The following is a 17,340-nucleotide window of genomic DNA, read 5'->3' as shown; positions in this document are numbered from 1 at the left end:
TGGCCTCAGAAGTCACATAGTGTCACCTCTTCTGTACTCTGTTGTCACAAAGATGTACAGAGTTTCAAGGAGTATCATGTATTCCCATCAGAGGATTATCAAGGTCACACTGTAAAGAGCAAGTGGGAAGGGGAATATCATGGCCATCTTTGAAAAATACAAGCCACCACAATTGCAAACATTAACCAAAAGCAAGTCAATGAAGCAATATTAATATCCGACAAAGCGGATTTTAACACAAGCATTACTAGAGACTTAGAGAAACATTTCATAGTGATCGAAGGTTCAATTCACCAGAAAGATGTAATAATTTTAAATTTCTATAATCTAATAACATAGCCTCAAAATATATAAAGCTAAAAATTGACAGAACTAAAAATTAAAATCCATCATCTTAGTCCAATGTATATTTTTCTAAAAAACAACTATCTCAGTGACTGATAGAATGAGACAAAAAAAAAATCATTAGGTAGTTTGAATAAAATAATAAACAAAATTAACCTAATTGGCATTAATAGAACATTCACTCAACAATTACAGGATATATATTTCTATCATGTGCACATGGAACATTCACCAAAATAAGTCATATACTGGGCCATACACATGTCAACAAATTTTTAATGGTTGAAATCATACAGGATATGTTTTCTAACTATAGGAGAATTAAGATAGAAATCAATAAAAACAGAAAAATAAATAATAGAAATTCAAATTAAAACCACACTTACATACTACTAACCAGAATATCTAAAATTAAAGACTGACAATAGCAAATATTAATGAGGATGTGAAGCAATAAGAACTCCTATTCATTGCTGGTGAGAGTATAAATTAGCATAACCATTTGGAACTATTCTGCAGTCACTACTAAAGGTAAACATATGGCTGTCCTCTGACCCAGCAGGCCCACTCCTGATATATACTTAACAGAGATAAGTATATATGTGCACCAGAAGGTAAGTACTAGAAAGTTTCAGCAGCTAGCAGTCGTTAAGGATATAGGATGTTTAAACAAATTGTTGAACTGTCCAATTAGTAGTAGGCTAGATAAATAAAGTCTGATATATATATTTTTTAAATACTGCCCTAGGGAATATGCATTTTATTAACTGCCTGTCACTTGGGTAGGATTGAGCTTCTCAGATTATTGGTTAGGAAGGCAAACAGAGAGTTCAAAACAAAGGTGGGGAAGGGTGGTCACTGACAGGAGAGGTAGGAGGCAGGCAAGACCAATTCTGCTGGTATCACAGTTTTACATAAAGTTAACCTGCCGCAGAACAATAGCATCTATTAATAGGGAAGTGCCAATGGCATTAAATCCTTAGCCCTTCCAGGAGCCAGCCCCCCCCCCCCTTCCTAGGCAAAAACAGGCTCAGCCTGAAAGACCCACTTACTTGCAGAATGAGCTGAGCTTCCTTAAAGCAAGGTCCCACATCCAGAAAAACTTTTCCCTGGATTCTCAGTAACTGCTGCTGAGCCCTTTTGGTTTTGATGCCCTGCTTGGTGTGTGCATAGCCCTTAGCAATTGGTTTCTAGATGGTGATCCCAAATCAGCTAGCCCTTTTCAGTAATTTTCAAGGAATGTGAACATATGATGACATTTCATGGGCTTTCTCTTCCCACAATGTCATCATAAAATCTGAGGTATAAACTATTACAACTGCACAGGCTTTTGAGCTATCATCCAATCAGCTAGCCCTTTTCAGTAATTTTCAAGGAATGTGAACATATGATGACATTTCATGGGCTCTCTCTTCCCACAATGTCATCATAAAATCTGAGGTATAAACTATTACAGCTGCACAGGCTTTTGAGCTATCATCCAATCAATCCCACTGCATTACACAGAACCAGGCCCAAACCAGCTCAGATGAATGAGTGTACAGTGCTTTTTAAAATGAAAAGACAACCCACAGACTGGGAGAAAATATTTGCACATTACATACCTGATAAGGAACTTGTATCTGGAATATATTTTTTAAAACTCCCAAAACCCAATAATAAAGAAACAAGCAACTCAATCAAAAAATGGAAAAACAGATTTGAACCCATTCTTCACCAAAAAAGATATGTAGATAGCAAATAAGCACAAGAAAAGATGCTCGAAATCCATAGTCATTAGGGAAATGCAAATTAAAATCACAATGAGTCAGTCTCCCAAAGACTGACCACACCAAATGTTGGTTGGAATATGGAGTATCTGGAACAATCGTACTGCTGGTGGGAACGTAAAATGGCACAACCACTTTACAAGCAGTTTGTCAGTTTCTTACAAAGTTAAACATACACCTATACTATGCAATCCAGACATTCTACTCCGGTATTTACCCAAGAGAAATAAAAACCTATGTTCTTACAAAGACTTGTACATGAATGTTTATAGCAAATTTACTTTTAATAGCCGAGAAACTAGAAATAACTCAAATGTCCATCAACAAGTGAATAGATAAACCCATTGTGGTATTTTTATACACAGGAATTCTATACAGCAATAAAAAGGATTGAACTATCAATTCATACAACAACATGGATGAATCTCAAAATGATTATGCTGAGTGAAAGCGGTCAGACAAAAAAAAGTACAAAATGCAAAAAATGCAAACTAATCTCTGTAGTGACAGAAAATAGAGCCGTGGTTGCCTGGGGAACACAGGGCAGGGAGCGGGTAGGAGGGAAGGCTTTCAAAGGGGATGAGGAAACACCGTGGGCTGATGGACATGTTCACAATCTCGATTGTGGTGATGGTTTCACAGAAGTATACACATGTCAAACCTTACTAATCCGTACAACTTAAATATGTGCAGATTATATATCAGTTATACCTCAAATAAAGCTGTTTAAAAAAAAGAAAAGATAAATGAAACCCTCTTCTAGGAGGCAGCATGGTGCTGTAAAAAGAACTTAAGTGATGCAGTTGAGATCAAAATTGAGGTTGGAGCTGCTCTCCCACTCATCAGCCATGAGAGTGCACATAACTTAATCATAAGAGCGGTTTTACCCAGTGGTAGAGATAAATAATATAATGATATATATAAAGGCACATTAGGTATTTGACAAATGGTGGTTCTCTTCCCTTTTCCTCCCAGAGAAAGATATCTGACAGCCAATTCCTTTCAGTAACTCATGATGTCAAGAAATGTTTATTTAACTAAAGTCCCACACACACTAGTTAAAACACCGTGTTTCTTTAATTCTGCCATAAGCAGATACTGTGTTCTAAGCAACAGATCATCACTTTATTGCTGTTGGTCCCCATCCTGAACAGTCCTCGCTGTCCCTTGCTAAGTGCCTGAGATTCCATCCTTTTCGTTTCATCTCTTTAGCTAAAGGTTTGAGTCTGTTTTAAAACTAAATATGCACGAAGTCAGCAAATACCCCACCAATGGACTCTTAGTTCTTATACTAGTTTCCTAGCTGCTGCGACAAATTACCACAAACTGGGTGGTTTAAAAACCACATACATTTATTCCCTCCCAGTCTTGGACATCAGAATTCCAAAATCAAGGCAGTGGCAGAACCACACCCCCTCCGGAGCTGTAGGGAAGACTCCTGCCTTGTCTCTTCCTAGATCCTGTAGACCACGGGCATCTCTTGCCTTGTAGCAGCATAACACCAATCTCCGCTGCTCCTTCAAATGTTCTCTGTCTTCTCCTCTTCTCTTGTAAGGACGTACGTCAGTAGCTTTAGAGCCCACCCTAATCCAGGGTGATCTCAACGTGAGATGTTTAACAAAATTACACCTGCAATGATCCTTTTTCCATAGAAGATTACAGTCACAGGTTCTGGGAGACAACTGTTTGGAGGGCCAACATTCACCCCACGAAGCCCTAGCTCTAGCCCCTAGCAGACATAACGATATTCTTTCTCGTGGAACTAGAATGGGGCCCAGCAAAACTTCACCCTGTGCTTCAAACAACCACTTTCAACCAACCAAAATTAGTTCAGAGATGAAGCCTCATTGCTGTCCTGACAGGGAGTCTCAACATTTCAAGTCTCCTCTGTAAATCTCATCTTAGGGTGAATTAAGAACCTGAAGAAGGGGTGTAGACAGTGCATATGGTCAAATCTTCATTTTTGCCTGAGTTAGGCACTGGCCTCAAACATCTTAAATTCAAACCTAGCCACTGAGCCACTCTTTCTGGAGGAAAACCTGCAGAATTCTTCTATCTCCCAGCTAGACAAATTTCCCTAGGTAATTCATGAGTTGATACTAAAATCTAAAATCCCTGACCAGAGGGGCAACTTGGTGGGGACTTCTCCCTTACCCATAATCTCCATCAGACCTCCCCAGTCACCCAAATAAACACAGGCCCCAGCCCCCCACTGAAGAGAGGATGGGCATTATGAGTAGCTGCGCTCCCCAGCTAGAACCTGCAAACAAGCTCCCAAATAAACACAGCCTAAGAAATAAGTGTGTTTGTAACACGAATCGGCCTCTTCCTTCCTTGTTATTATCAGTTTTCCTTTCCAAATAAAGAAACAAAGACTTCTTTACCCTTCTCTTGTTCCTGATTTCAAGAATGTTTTTCTGTTTCCCTATATATCTTTCCAAGTCAAAATCCATTTCTTGCTTTGGCTTTTCAGAACTGGATTTTTCAAGAGCCTTTGTAGTTTTTTTAGAATTCCTTGGTGATCTGGTAAGGCTTCCTGTCATGGTGACATTTTTTCCTTCACCTTCAGTGAAGTTCCTTAACTGTGCTCTCCTTTCCTTTCCCACAGTTAACAAGCATCTGTGTGCCTGGGGGTGGGGGGCGGGGCAGTGTCCAAACAAAACATTTCGGTCTGTAAGGATATTTAAATGAGGCTTTTATTTAGATTTGCAAATAGGGAAACCACCTCTCAGTGTGAGAAGTAAGTCTGTGCAAGCCAGCAGAAAAAGCCAGGAGGTTTTATAAATTCAGGAAAGTCTACACAATAAACAAATTCCAAACATTGTTTGAAGACTGAATGGATAACTGACTATAACAGACTGAACAAATGGTTTCTCAGACCTTGTACAATATTTATGGCTACTGTAATCTAGGCTATTCATAAGTAATTCCCTAAATTTAACATGTTGACACATCCTGTCTTCCCAGGATTCCTCTAAGCAATGTTACCTGGGCTCATCTATATAGTGGGTTTCTTGGTGATAACAAATTTGAGAGTCTGTTTGTCAAGGAGCAAATTCTAATGAAGAGTCAGCATCTTGGGCAAATAGAAAACAAGTCAATTAAGTTTAAAAAAAAATGGAGTCACTGTGGTTCTTTTCTTTTACTCTGCTTTCCTGGTCTCTTTTCTTCTTCATCAGTAGGAGATGGGGGTGTGAAGTGTGATTTCTGTGTGTCCTTATTGTGTTTCGTTGGGAAACGGCTGCTCCTGTCTACCTTTCTCTCTTACATTTCTTTTTCTGTGAAGATTTTTCCACGTCAGCTCTTTCACGAAGCCAGCAGAAGCAGCTTGATAAAAATTGATTTTCTTGTTTTACTGATTTCTCTCCTTCCTTAGAACCTGAATTTTGCCTGTCTGTGGTCACTTTCTCTGAAGTGACTGAACACCTAGAGGGAGCTCAGAAACCTGGTCCTTTTTCACAAAAGCCAAACCAAAAGACACCCTCTCCTGGGCCTCTGCCTCCATTTCATTTCCAAGCGTCTCCTTGACAGGAAGCCATCAGTCTAGGGGGTCTGGGCTGAAGGACCCCAATTCTACTCCATGCTGCTTCTGGACAGCCTGGCACTTGGTTTAGAGAAGTGGCTTTCAAACTTGGCTGAGGATAATCTGCAATAGGACATACTGTTTACATCTCAGTTCTTATCATATATACATATACATATAAATTTTATAGTTTCACAAAACTCCACTTATCCTTACAATGGTGACTTTTATTAATAGTTGTATAAATAATACTAATTATCAAAAAATAAAATAAGACTCCCTTAATAAAAACTGGTGAAATAGAAAATGTGACTCACATTTATGCAAAATTTGAGGCTCTGACTCTAGTTTTGTGAAATATTGATATTTGAAAACTAAGACCGCCTTGAAACCCTGGGCTCAGAATGTCCACAAGCATGATTTGCTCTCCCGTATTGGCATTATTTTGTTGTTACTTCCCATCCGCAACATATATGGGTCCTTCACTGATATTTATTAGGTTCTCCATCACTCCATCAACTCTTCTCTCATCATTAGGGAGAAGAGTTCCTAAGCATTTGCTCAAAACTCACTTCTTAGCCCTTGGAATAGCACTGTTCCTATCATCTATGGGCGCTTAACAAATTACTCCAAAACTTAATAACTAAAGACAGTAATTTTGTTTTGCTCCTCTTTTCGTGGCTCAGAAGTTTGGACTGGCTTGACTGGGCATCATATCTCTATTTCACGTGGCGTCACCTGGGGTGGCCTGATGCGCTGGAGGATCCACCTTTAAGAGGTTCATTCACACAGTTGGCAGTTGGCTGGGAGCTCACATGGCTGGACTGTTGACTGAAGGCTGTCTAGCTTGGTGGTCTGGGGGTAATCAGACTTCTTTTATGGCAGCTCAGGGTTTCCAGGGAGAATGCCAAGAGCCAGGGAAAGGAAGTTACCCTCAAGACCCAGGCTCAGAAACTGGCCTCGTATCACTTCTATCATGTTCTATTATCAATCATATTCTATATCAATGCAGTTAAAGAGACCACCCAGATTCAAGGAAAGTAGACATAGATCCCACTCTTCCATGCAAGAAGTGTCACAGATCTGGGGTCACCTTTAATTCACCATAAGAAAAAATTGCTAATTGCTAATATAAGCCTCAGAGATTGTATACATCTTGGCCTCAGAAGGGCAGAGATTAGGCATGGACAGAACACAACCAAGCCCTCATTTAGCTTTTGGGCTTGCTATTGATGTCTCAATAAAATGATGGGCATATAGCAAACACTTGATAAATCTTGTTGCTGATTGTTGTAACTGCCACATTCCCTTAAATATAGTGCTACTGAGGACAGATCCAGTCAGTCAGTGAGTCACAAAATACCTGTTAAGCATTTACTCTGTGCCAGACATTGTGCTGGGTGCTGAAAACATAATGGTCAACAAAATATCCAGCCATGGTCCCTGCCCATTTAGAGGATATGATCTTGAAAAGGAGGGAGATATTTATTAAGTCAGTGAGTCACAAAATACCTGTTAAGCATTTACTCTGTGCCAGACATTGTGCTGGGTGCTGGAAACATAATGGTCAGCAAAATATCCAGCCATGGTCCCTGCCCATTTAGAGGATATGATCTTGAAAAGGAGGGAGATATTTATTAAGTCATTTCATAAATAAGTATAAACTTGCATCTGGTAAAAGTGCCATTTAGGTGGGGTATAAAGGGCAAGATTAGGGAAGACCTCCCTAAAGAAGGAATGATTCAGTTAAATCTGAAAGATGGGGAAGATGGAGGAGGACTGAGCACCTGGGCTGCAGAAATGGACTTCTGCAAAGTCCCTAGGCAGAAGGGAACTTGGTGAGGATGGCTACCTAAAAGAAGACCACTGGGAAGGAGTGAGCCAGAGAGAAAGTAGTTGAAGCTGAGGTTAGAGAGGAGGAAGGGGCCAGAGACTGCAGGGCCTTGGGGACCACTGGGTTTGATCTGAAGGTGGCACGAGGACACCTTGCCCAGTGCCTAGCACTTCCCATCCATTCCTCCAGCCCCACTTCCCCAGTCATGCTTATTTGAAATGCATCTTCTGGTCACACAGAGTATTTGGTGCTAGAATGGGAATAATCCAAGATAACTGCTATCAGAAAACTTTCAGGAACTATGGCTGATGATGCCACATTGCACTACCCCTTAGGCTGCATGGGCAGGTCTGGCCTTGTGGTCCTAGGGAGAGTCACAGACTACTTTCTCCTGGCAAGGACATTATTTTCTTTTTGGCCTTGCTGATACTAAGCACACCATTCTCCTAAGGGTGGACTCTGATTGTGGATGTTTATTACAAGAGAATTATTCTGCTAATCAATTCAATTCTAACTTATTTTATTCAAATCTGACTTATCTTGATTCTAACAAAGCTCAAGTTAGCTTTGTTTAGTTCAGCTGGACTCAGCTCAACTCAACTCAATTCATCCATCCATACATTGATCCATCCATGCTTTCAACAAGTACTTTTTAAGTACTTTTCTATGTCAAAGTCTATATTGGGCCTGGGAATCCAGCTGGAGTTGTTGGTACCAACCAACTCACCTCTCTGTTCTGATCTAAATGGTATCAGCATATTGTGGTAGAAAGAAGACTGGATTTACAGCAGGACTGCCCTGTGTTTGCAACTTTGCCCTGCCATTCACTAACTGCCTTGGGCAATTTTCTTAACCTCTCTGAGCCACAGTTTCCTCATCTATAAAGCAGGAATAATAATACCTACTTGGGGTAGGGGTGGGGAGATTGTCAGAATTAAATGCGTAGAAGGGACTAAAAAATGGTGTCCATTAAATTCCTCTACTCATTTTTAACTTCTCTGGACCTAAAGGAAAGACTAAGTAGAAAACAAACAAACAAACAAACAAACAAACAAAAAACCCAAAGCTCACCCCAACACCTGGAAACAGGAGAACTCATTAGGGAAGAATTCACTAGTAAACAATAGTGTGGTCCTATTCCACCACTACAGAGTGGACCTAACACTTGTCTCTGCCTAGATTCTCCATGTTCCTCAAAAGTCCCTTTTGACACCTCCCTCCACTGAATTCTTTTTGGGAAATTGCCTTGACATTTACCCAAGTCACTTTATTGCAACCCTGGGAGCAGCCTGACCCTTGATTTCTTGTGCTCAGAATCAGGCCCAATTGTTTGAGTGCATCTTTGGCATTTCTCTTGGTGCTGGGCCAGTCCTGCATTCTCAGCCCTTTCCCTCACAGCAGGGAGAGGACATGGGAACAGAGGGAAGGGTGGCAGCCCACTAATCCAGCAGAACCCTGGGTAGAGGTACAGTTAGGGACATTTTAGAGTATTGATAGCAGAGGAAAAGGAGACAAGAGAAAAAAAAAAGAGCAGCAGGACATCCAAGAAAGTGAAGCCCCAGGAGGGTGGGTCCCCCAACCACAGACATGTGCTCTTCCCTCCACAATCTAGAGGACCATCATCATCTCACACAACACAGGTGCCAACTCTGGTCAGAACATAGACAGGCAACTGAGCCACAGGACACCCAGAATTCTGCATTCTCAGGTTCCCTGAACTTAAGAAAGCTTTCCCTTTATCTCTCATTATTTTCCACTCATTGCTAAAATCTGATTGAGGTTTCTCCTCTAAAAAGAATGCCTTCCATCCAGATGCTGCCCAGGGTCACCTCACATGAATATGCTCTTCTCTTAGGTACTCGATGGTCTCAGATGCAGAAACAGAAAGCATTTTCATGGAGCCCATTCACCTCTCCTCAGCCGTTGCTGCCAAACAGATCATCAATGAGGGTAATGCAATCAGAAGCTGGGTGGGAGCAGGGACAGTCCAGTGGTCACCTGGAGGCCCGTGGAGGGGCCCACTGGAAGGTGTAACGTGCTTCTCCGGAGCTGCCCGTCACATTAAGAGGAGCAAATCTGAAGAAGGCAGTCCTGCCAACCCCGCCTCGTCAACTTTAATGGGACAGAGATGGAAATTATGATGCATCAGTGTGAATAGTTCTCTAGTTGACAGCCAGGGAGGCAGCTCCAATCTTCCCTGGGGCCTCCCATTTTTATTTATTTTTTTTATTTTTTGACCCATAAGGGGATCTTAACCCTTGACTTGGTGTGGTCAGCACCTTGCTCTCCAAAGTGAGCGAACCGGCCATCCCTATATAGGGATCCAAACCCATGGCCTTAGTGTTATCAGCACCGCACTCTCCCAGGTGAGCCACGGGCCGGCCCTGTGGGGCCTCCCATTATAGTGTTGGTTACCTTCAGTTCTGAGGTGGCTTATGGTACAGACGCAGACCTGAGAGCCCAAGAAACAGGTAGGAGCATCAAGAGAGTTCTGTTCAAAGGGGTGTCTAAATTTAGATCTGCATTTCCACTAGTGCTTAAAGATGGTCATCAGACTGAAGTATGCATGGGGAGAAGGCAGGGAAAGGCGGGGTGAGAGCAATGTTAGTACTTACACAGTAAATTCTGGAGCAGACAACTTGTTATAGTTCATTCAAGGATACTCATCCTGAACGAATGAATTTATTTTCTAATCAATTTTGGGTAAACAATCATTTCCTATTTCTCTCCTCTCCGTTCTCCTCCCTTCTCCCTGGGTGGCCTCTCCCACTTCTACTGATGATACACAGCCCACTGGCCTTTGGGCTGAATCTGGCACCCACCACCAGTAGCCACCATGCTTTCCCTGGCCCTCAGTCATGAGAACCACAATGATCCTCCTTCTCTACCCTAACCCCAGGTATTTCTTGGTCTCCTGACCTTTTGGGTCCCCACCAGGGTCCCTGGAGGACATGTTGATCTCTTGCACATCTCACAGAGAACCGGAAACACAGTTTGCTGCTGCTGGATGCTCTGGGCACCCCAGGAGGCCCCATCCTATTAGAGCCCCCTCTGCTTTTTTTTTTTTTTTTTCTTTTTCCACCCTACCTGGGGTTTCTGTTACCTTGCTCCTCAGAGTCAGGCATTGTCCTCGCCTGGTCTGGTTCTCTCTGAATCACTGCCAGCACCACCCCAGCTCTGGAAGGTCTTCTCTTCCTCCTTTGTGGTTGGCAATTTCCCTAACCTTCCACACATCACCTCTGCTCTGTGCTTCCCTCTGGGGCCACTCTCCAGGCTTCGGTTCTTGATAAGTTAAAGCCCAGCTTGAGGAATTGGGAGAAAAACATTGTTTCTCTTTGAAAGCTTCACTGTCAAGTCTATAGAATGCTATGGACATTCAGAGTCTAGTTTGAAACTAAAAGATGAGCGATGCCTTCTTTTATTCTGGGCCTTCTTCTCGCTCCCTTTCTCTGGGGCAGTGAGCCGAAGCCTCTTTAGCCTTAGTGGCTGAAGGGCTATGGGGGGAGAAAAAAACAATATATGACAGAGAAAGGAAAGCATATCAGGTGATATTTCAAAACATTGCCGTGCTCACTAGTGATCAGAGGAATAAAAACGTAACCTGAAGAACCATCGGTTTTCGTGGAAGTCTGCACACGCCATATATCTAAAAGAACGGGGAAAATGTGTGGGTTTTACTCTCTTCTGAAGAAACATCAGGTAACAGAAATACACAGGAGGAACTGGTGTCAGGAGGTAGGTGGACTCAAGAGGCCGAGGGGTGGACCAGAGACCTACGGAAAGAAAGTCAGAGTGGCCAGTGGGCTGAGGGGCTGGGACATTTGTTTTCGAACTGAAAAGGGAAGAAATCAAAACGGCAACCCACTACATCAATAGCTCAGGAAGAGAATACTGTATATTTTAATGAGGTGTCAGCAAGTTCTATTTTTTAGTAAAGATATCTAAGTAGGTGAGGAGGGGAGAGGGGCTTTTTCATTTGCTATGAAAGGTCCCAGGAGAGCCAGTGGAGAAAACTGGGTGGTGGAGAAAATAGGAACACTTCATCTATTTTTAAACAAAATAGAGCCCTGGGATTGCAGAGGTTTTCTTCTTTCTGCTTTTGAAATAGAGATCAGAGAACATTTAGAGCTGAGACCTGATGCAGGGACGTGGGGGCCCATCAGGTGGTCTAGACCAGAGAAGAGAGAAGAGAGGAGCTTTAGGATAATGGACTCCTCAGCTCTGGGCTGAAACCAGGATGCTCAGGATTCCCAGCCCTTGAGCAGCAAGCCCGGCTTATAGACACCTGTCAGGACCTGATTCCCTGAAGGGCAGGGCCAAGTCTGTCTTCCAGATGTGGCTGTGCTGTCCATGCCGCTGTCCCCAGAGACTGCCTGCCCATCAGGGGAAGAGATGGCGCCTGCAAGAGGTTATGGCTGACACAGAGGACACACCTTTCCTGCTTCTTTTTTCTTTCCCCCATTCAGTATTTTTACTACTGAGAGGAAAGGTTTTGCTCTCCTCTGCTCCTCGTCTACTTCTTAGAGAAAGGAAATATCTTACTTCTCCTCCAAATGAGGTAAACTGTGAATAAATATATTATTGGAAGAAAGATAAAAGTTCACCCCACACGTGGGTGAGTTGGAATTCTGATTCACTTGGAGTCTGAGATTTTCCAACCTGTTGTCAGAAAGTTCCTGAATCCTGTTTTGAGAGTGGCATCAGAGTTCGTGATAAACTTTTGCCTTCTGTCTGAGGCTTGGGAGGCTGAGAATTATAGGCGCTTACTCAAGTGGTGGGGAAGCAGACAATAAATGAAATAAGCCAATTAAAAGATAATATCATATAAATAACTGGTGAAAGTTTTACTTTTCCCAGGGTTATTTGCACTCCATATATAAAGGCATCAAACTAGTAGAATGAATTACATTATGAAGAACCTCATTTATTCATTTGGTAAATACCTCTGAGCACCCACTTTGTACTGGGCACTGAGGAGTTATAAGTATGAATCAGATGTACACCTAGTACTGAAGGACCTTGGTCTAAAAAATTATCAGCCAGCTTTAGAGAAACAGGGGAGGGAGTAGGGGAAACTGGCTTCCCCTCACCTGCACCTATACAATCCTGCTGCTGCTCCTGACCACAAGTGTCCAGGCCAATGAAGTGGCCCCCTGAGCCCCTATTAAGTCCTTCCTGGCAGACTCTGCTGGCTTCTCTCCATACCCAGAGTCCTGGCAGCAAACTGGCCAAGGGCAGTTTCTCCCAAGGAACAGGGAAGGCCGTGGTCTTTCTAACTCTTTGATGAGGATGCTGCCTGTCCCTTCCAGAACTCAAACCGCGGGGGGTCCGAGCAGACACAGAGTGTCCAGGCATGCTGGAGTCCGCCGAGCAGCTGCTGGTGGAGGACCTGTACAACCGTGTCAGGGAGAAGATGGATGACACCAGCCTGTACAACACCCCCTGTGTCCTGGACCTCCAGCGGGCTCTGGCCCAGGACCGCCAAGAGGCCCCCTGGAACGAGGTGGATGAGGTCTGGCCCAACGTCTTCATAGCTGAGAAGTGAGTCTGGCTGCTGGGGGACATGACCCTTTGTCCTACTGTTCTGGTTAGTGCCCAAGAGAGATGAAACTCCCCTAACTTTCACCAAAGACCCACATAGCTCCATCCAGCAAGTTGAGGCTGCCTGACCACTTACACTGCCCTGGCCCTGGAGAAAGGCACCCCCCACCAACCTGCACACAGAGATCCCCAGGCAAAATGCTGGCGTGACGGCTTATCCTCTACCCTCCTGCCAGGTCTCTCTGTCATAGCCTTGTCCCTGTAGGTGCCCTCTCTGGACCTCCTTCCCTGCCATGGCCTTGCCAATTCTACCATCCCATGACCTCTATAACTACCATATAACAAGACACTAGGAGCCGCTGACAATATTGATATGCCTATGTATTTACCAACTTATGAAAATGTTCACAATTGGGCCGGCCCGGTGGCGCACTGCTATAGTGCGCCGCTTGGGAAGCGTGGCGCGCTCCCGCCGAGGGTTCGGATCCCACATACAGACCGGTTCCCGCTCACTGGCTGAGCGAGGCGCGGGAGCAACACCGAGGGCTGCGATCCCGTTGCCGGTCCTGGTCCAGTACGGGGGCGACACTGAGGGTTGCGATCCATTGCCGGACACGGAAAAAGACAAAAAAAAAAGAAAATGTTCACAATATAAGAAGAGGAAAATTAGATTACAAAAGAATATATATGCAGTATAATGCTGTATGAATAATATATAGACGGATGTGTGTGTGTATGCTTTTCATAGGCAACAGATTAGAAAGAAATGTGATAAAATGTTAACTATTTCTCTAGGAGGTGGTTTTACAAGTGGCTTTTATTTTCTTCTTTAGGTTTCTTTTGATTGTGCAGGTTTCCTAGAGTAGACATTTATTGTTCTTATAATCAGAAAACTGTTGCTTTTTAAAAGTGCATCAAGGCCGGCCCGGTGGTGCACTGGATAGTGCGCCGCTTGGGAAGCATGGCGGCGCTCCCGCCCGAGGGTTCGGATCCCACATACAGACCGGTTCCCGCCCACTGGCTGAGCGAGGCGTGGGAGCAACACCGAGGGTTGCAATCACGTTGCCGGTCCCCGGTCTGGTACGGGGGCAACACTGAGGGTTGCGATCCGTTGCCGGACACGGAAAAAGACAAAAAGACAAAAAATAAAATAAAATAAAAATAAATAATAAAAGTGCATAAATGGTTTCCAGAACAAAAATGATAACAACTCATCCACGTCCTATTCCTTCAGGGGCTTGCCAGTGCATCATTAGTACCAATAAGTTAATTTGTGAAACTAAGTTTTGCTGATCCACTGACTACTTAATGAAATGTTCTCCCAGTGTAATTATCCATATATTGAGGAGTGAAGGAGGGAATTTGGGACCCCAGAGCAGGCAGTAGGGACAATAGCTTTGGGCATTTGGTCTTAAGCTCCACCATAGAATGATCAGTATCTAGAATCTGATCCCCAGAGCCAGGCCCCAAGTCCTAGTGATCTTTAAATAGATCTATAGATCCAGGAGCACTCACCGGATAGTTAGCAGGAACCCCAGGCGTATTTGGAGACACCTAAAGTCCTTTGCTCTGTCTTAGGCATCCCTGTCCTTAAGGCCTTTTCAAACTCAGCTCCACTTATTCTTCTGCAGCAAAAAGAGCTCTGAATTAGAAATCTAAAATTCCAGGTCTGGTTCAGGGTCTCTTTTTTCCCCCTATTGGGAAGTTATAAAAGCTCTTGGATTTGTTTATTTAATACTTTATTTATTTATTTATTTGTTGGCTTGCCAGTACGGGGATCAAGCCTTGGGCCTTGGTGTTATCAGCACCATGTTCTGACAAGCTCAGCTAAATGGCCGGCCTCTGATTTATTTTTATAATCTTCACATGGGAATAAAAATAGTTACCCTGTCTACCTCTTAAGTATATTACTATGATAAAATAAAACAAAGCTTAGGAAAGGATTTTTTAAAATATAGCATGCAATATCAATGTAAAATACACCGGGTTTTATTATTTTTGTCTGACACTTTTGTGCCCTGATGGATTCTGTTCCCAAGGCATGGGATTTTAAACTAGAGGTTTCTGGATTATTCAAAGGTGTTCTTACTCATCATCTTGTTCCCCTCTTCATCCTGCCCTCCCTACCCAGCTCCCTGTCTCTTTTTCCTCTTACTGTGGCCAAGTCACTGGCCCCATTTTGTAACAGTATTTGCACAGAGTCCCAAACATCCAGCAGCAGAAAGGGAGGCACTCACCCAGCAGCTGCCCACCCCCCGCAAGCAGGTTCCGCATCATGGTGGTAATGCACCTGTCTGTCTAGTCCTGACTAGTAAACATGTCCCTGTCTCCTCCCCCAGGAGTGTGGCTGTGAACAAGGGGAGGCTGAAGAGGCTGGGGATTACCCACATCCTGAATGCTGCTCATGGCACCGGCGTTTACACGGGCCCCGAATTCTACACGGGCCTGGAGATCCAGTACCTGGGTGTGGAGGTGGATGACTTTCCCGAGGTGGACATCTCCCAGCATTTCCGGAAGGCTGCCGAGTTCCTCGATGAAGCCCTGCTGACCTATAGAGGTGAGGGGGTGGTCTGCCTGCTTCCACACGGGGAGAAGCAATGTGGGGAAGGCTATGAAAGCCTCCTGATTATCTGCCATGTCTGCAGGGCATCTGTCTTAGAAGGGTGTTTTCTCTAAGAGGAGAAAGGAAAGCATGATCATCCAGTAAGTAATTATTGAGGGCCTAACATGTGACAGGTACAATTCTAGGAACTATGGTGAAAGACAGACAAAGCTTCTGGCCTTTGAATCTTATGTTGTACTGAAAGGAGAAAAAGTTAAAAACAAAAAAAAGAAAAATGTCATATAGGTAAATACAGAAACTAGGTTGATATTCTAGAGGGACTAGCTAGCTCCTTGGAGAGGGTGGCCAAGAAGGCCTTTCTGAGGATGGGACATTGAAGGCGAGACAAAAAGGAGCTAACCATGGAAACATTGGAAGAAGAGTTCCTGGCCAAGGGAACTGTTAGTGCAAAGATCCTAAGGTGGGATAAGCTTGGCATGTTCAGGAATCAAAAGGTTAATGCGGATTAGCTGCTGGATGTGGGTTGGTGTAGCAGCGGCCCCATCTCACAGGAAGATGGAGGTCAGGCAGGGTAAGGAGGCTGAGAGGCACCTTGATCCAATGCATGTTTCAGAAAAGGCACTCCCTCTGCTTTGGAGAACAGACTGAGCAGGGAAGGAGGACAGCAGTGCTGAGCTATTGCTGTGATTCAAGTGAGGGCTGATATGAACCTTGTCTACGGAGTTTATAAGACTGAGTCTCAAGCAGGACAGGCCTTGAGCCCGTGCCATGGGGGCCGACAGCCTGGCCACAGGAGTTCAGGATTCGGTGTCCAGAAACCTGGGTCTGAGTCTCGGATTTGCCATGCTCTGTACCATGTGACCCTGGATACCGGGTTTCCTTACATATACAACAAAGATTAAAATGTTTAATCCTAAAGTTGCTGTGAGGAATTAAAATTTTAAAATTCGTATAAAAGGGCCCGCCCGGTGGCGCACTGCTACAGTGCGCCGCTAGCGCAGAGGCGCTCCCGCCCAAGGTTCGGATCCCACATACAGACCGGTTCCAGCTCACTGGCTGAGCGAGGTGTGGGGGCAACACCGAGGGTTGCGATCCAGTTGCCGGTCCCGGTGGGTACGGGCGCGACACTGAGGATTGCGATCCGTTGCCGGTCACGAAAAAAGACAAAAAGGAAAAAAAAAAATTCGTATAAAAGAGCTTACTTAGCACAACACTTAGAATATAATAAACGCTTAAAAAGTCTACAGCCATTACTATAATAAATAATATTGTTAATGGTTCCTGAGAAGGGTGTTGCCTGTTACCACCAATGGCGAGGATGGGTAACTTCTAGCGGAAACACACACACGTATACACTTAAACATATTATATATCTATCGCGTATACACGTGTACTTGCGTGTAAGTTACATATCCATATATTTATACACATACGTTGTATATAAACAGTTTTCCTCCTTTTCAACGCTTTCAGAACCCCTACCTTTCAAAACGTAAGGGTCGGCCAGTGTGGGCTGAGCGTGTCTGTCCCAGGTGTGTGGGGTCAGCTCCGCGGCTCCCCGGGTGCAGCACGCGGCAGGCACCGCACGGCCGTCGCCCCCGCCGCATCCCGGGGCCAGAGCGAGAGCCCGCGGGAGGAAGAGGACGGGTCGGTGCCCGGAGCTGCGCCGGCTCGAGCGGCAAGTTTGCAGAAGCGGGGACAGCGGGGCCGGCCGGCGGGCGCGGTGGCTCCGCCCGGGCTGAGGCCGCCAGGGCTTGCGAACGCG

The 17,340-nt window shown here is 44.3% G+C and overlaps 1 protein-coding gene and 1 long non-coding RNA gene across 2 annotated transcripts in view; one reads left to right on the top strand and one right to left on the bottom strand.

Moving 5' to 3' along the window:
• The window catches only part of LOC103607951, a 1,649-nt gene extending 1,544 nt beyond the window's left edge, over window positions 1-105 (bottom strand). Inside the window, exon 1 of the long non-coding RNA XR_552001.1 lies at window positions 5-105. This is a non-coding gene — a long non-coding RNA (uncharacterized LOC103607951). The remainder of the gene's footprint in view (window positions 1-4) is intronic.
• The window catches only part of DUSP27 (dual specificity phosphatase 27 (putative)), a 26,933-nt gene that overhangs the window by 4,850 nt on the left and 4,743 nt on the right, over window positions 1-17,340 (top strand). Inside the window, exons 2-5 of the mRNA XM_008592404.1 lie at window positions 9,327-9,421; window positions 12,781-13,012; window positions 15,352-15,680; window positions 17,108-17,253. Coding sequence (XP_008590626.1) covers window positions 9,327-9,421; window positions 12,781-13,012; window positions 15,352-15,680; window positions 17,108-17,253 — 802 coding nt within the window. The remainder of the gene's footprint in view (window positions 1-9,326; window positions 9,422-12,780; window positions 13,013-15,351; window positions 15,681-17,107; window positions 17,254-17,340) is intronic.

Source organism: Galeopterus variegatus, unplaced genomic scaffold, assembly GCF_000696425.1.
Source record: "Galeopterus variegatus unplaced genomic scaffold, G_variegatus-3.0.2 Scaffold7893, whole genome shotgun sequence".
NCBI classification, from domain to species: Eukaryota; Metazoa; Chordata; class Mammalia; order Dermoptera; family Cynocephalidae; genus Galeopterus; species Galeopterus variegatus.
Note: the sequence above shows the minus strand (reverse complement) of the source record. Positions and strands in the feature narration are given on the sequence as shown.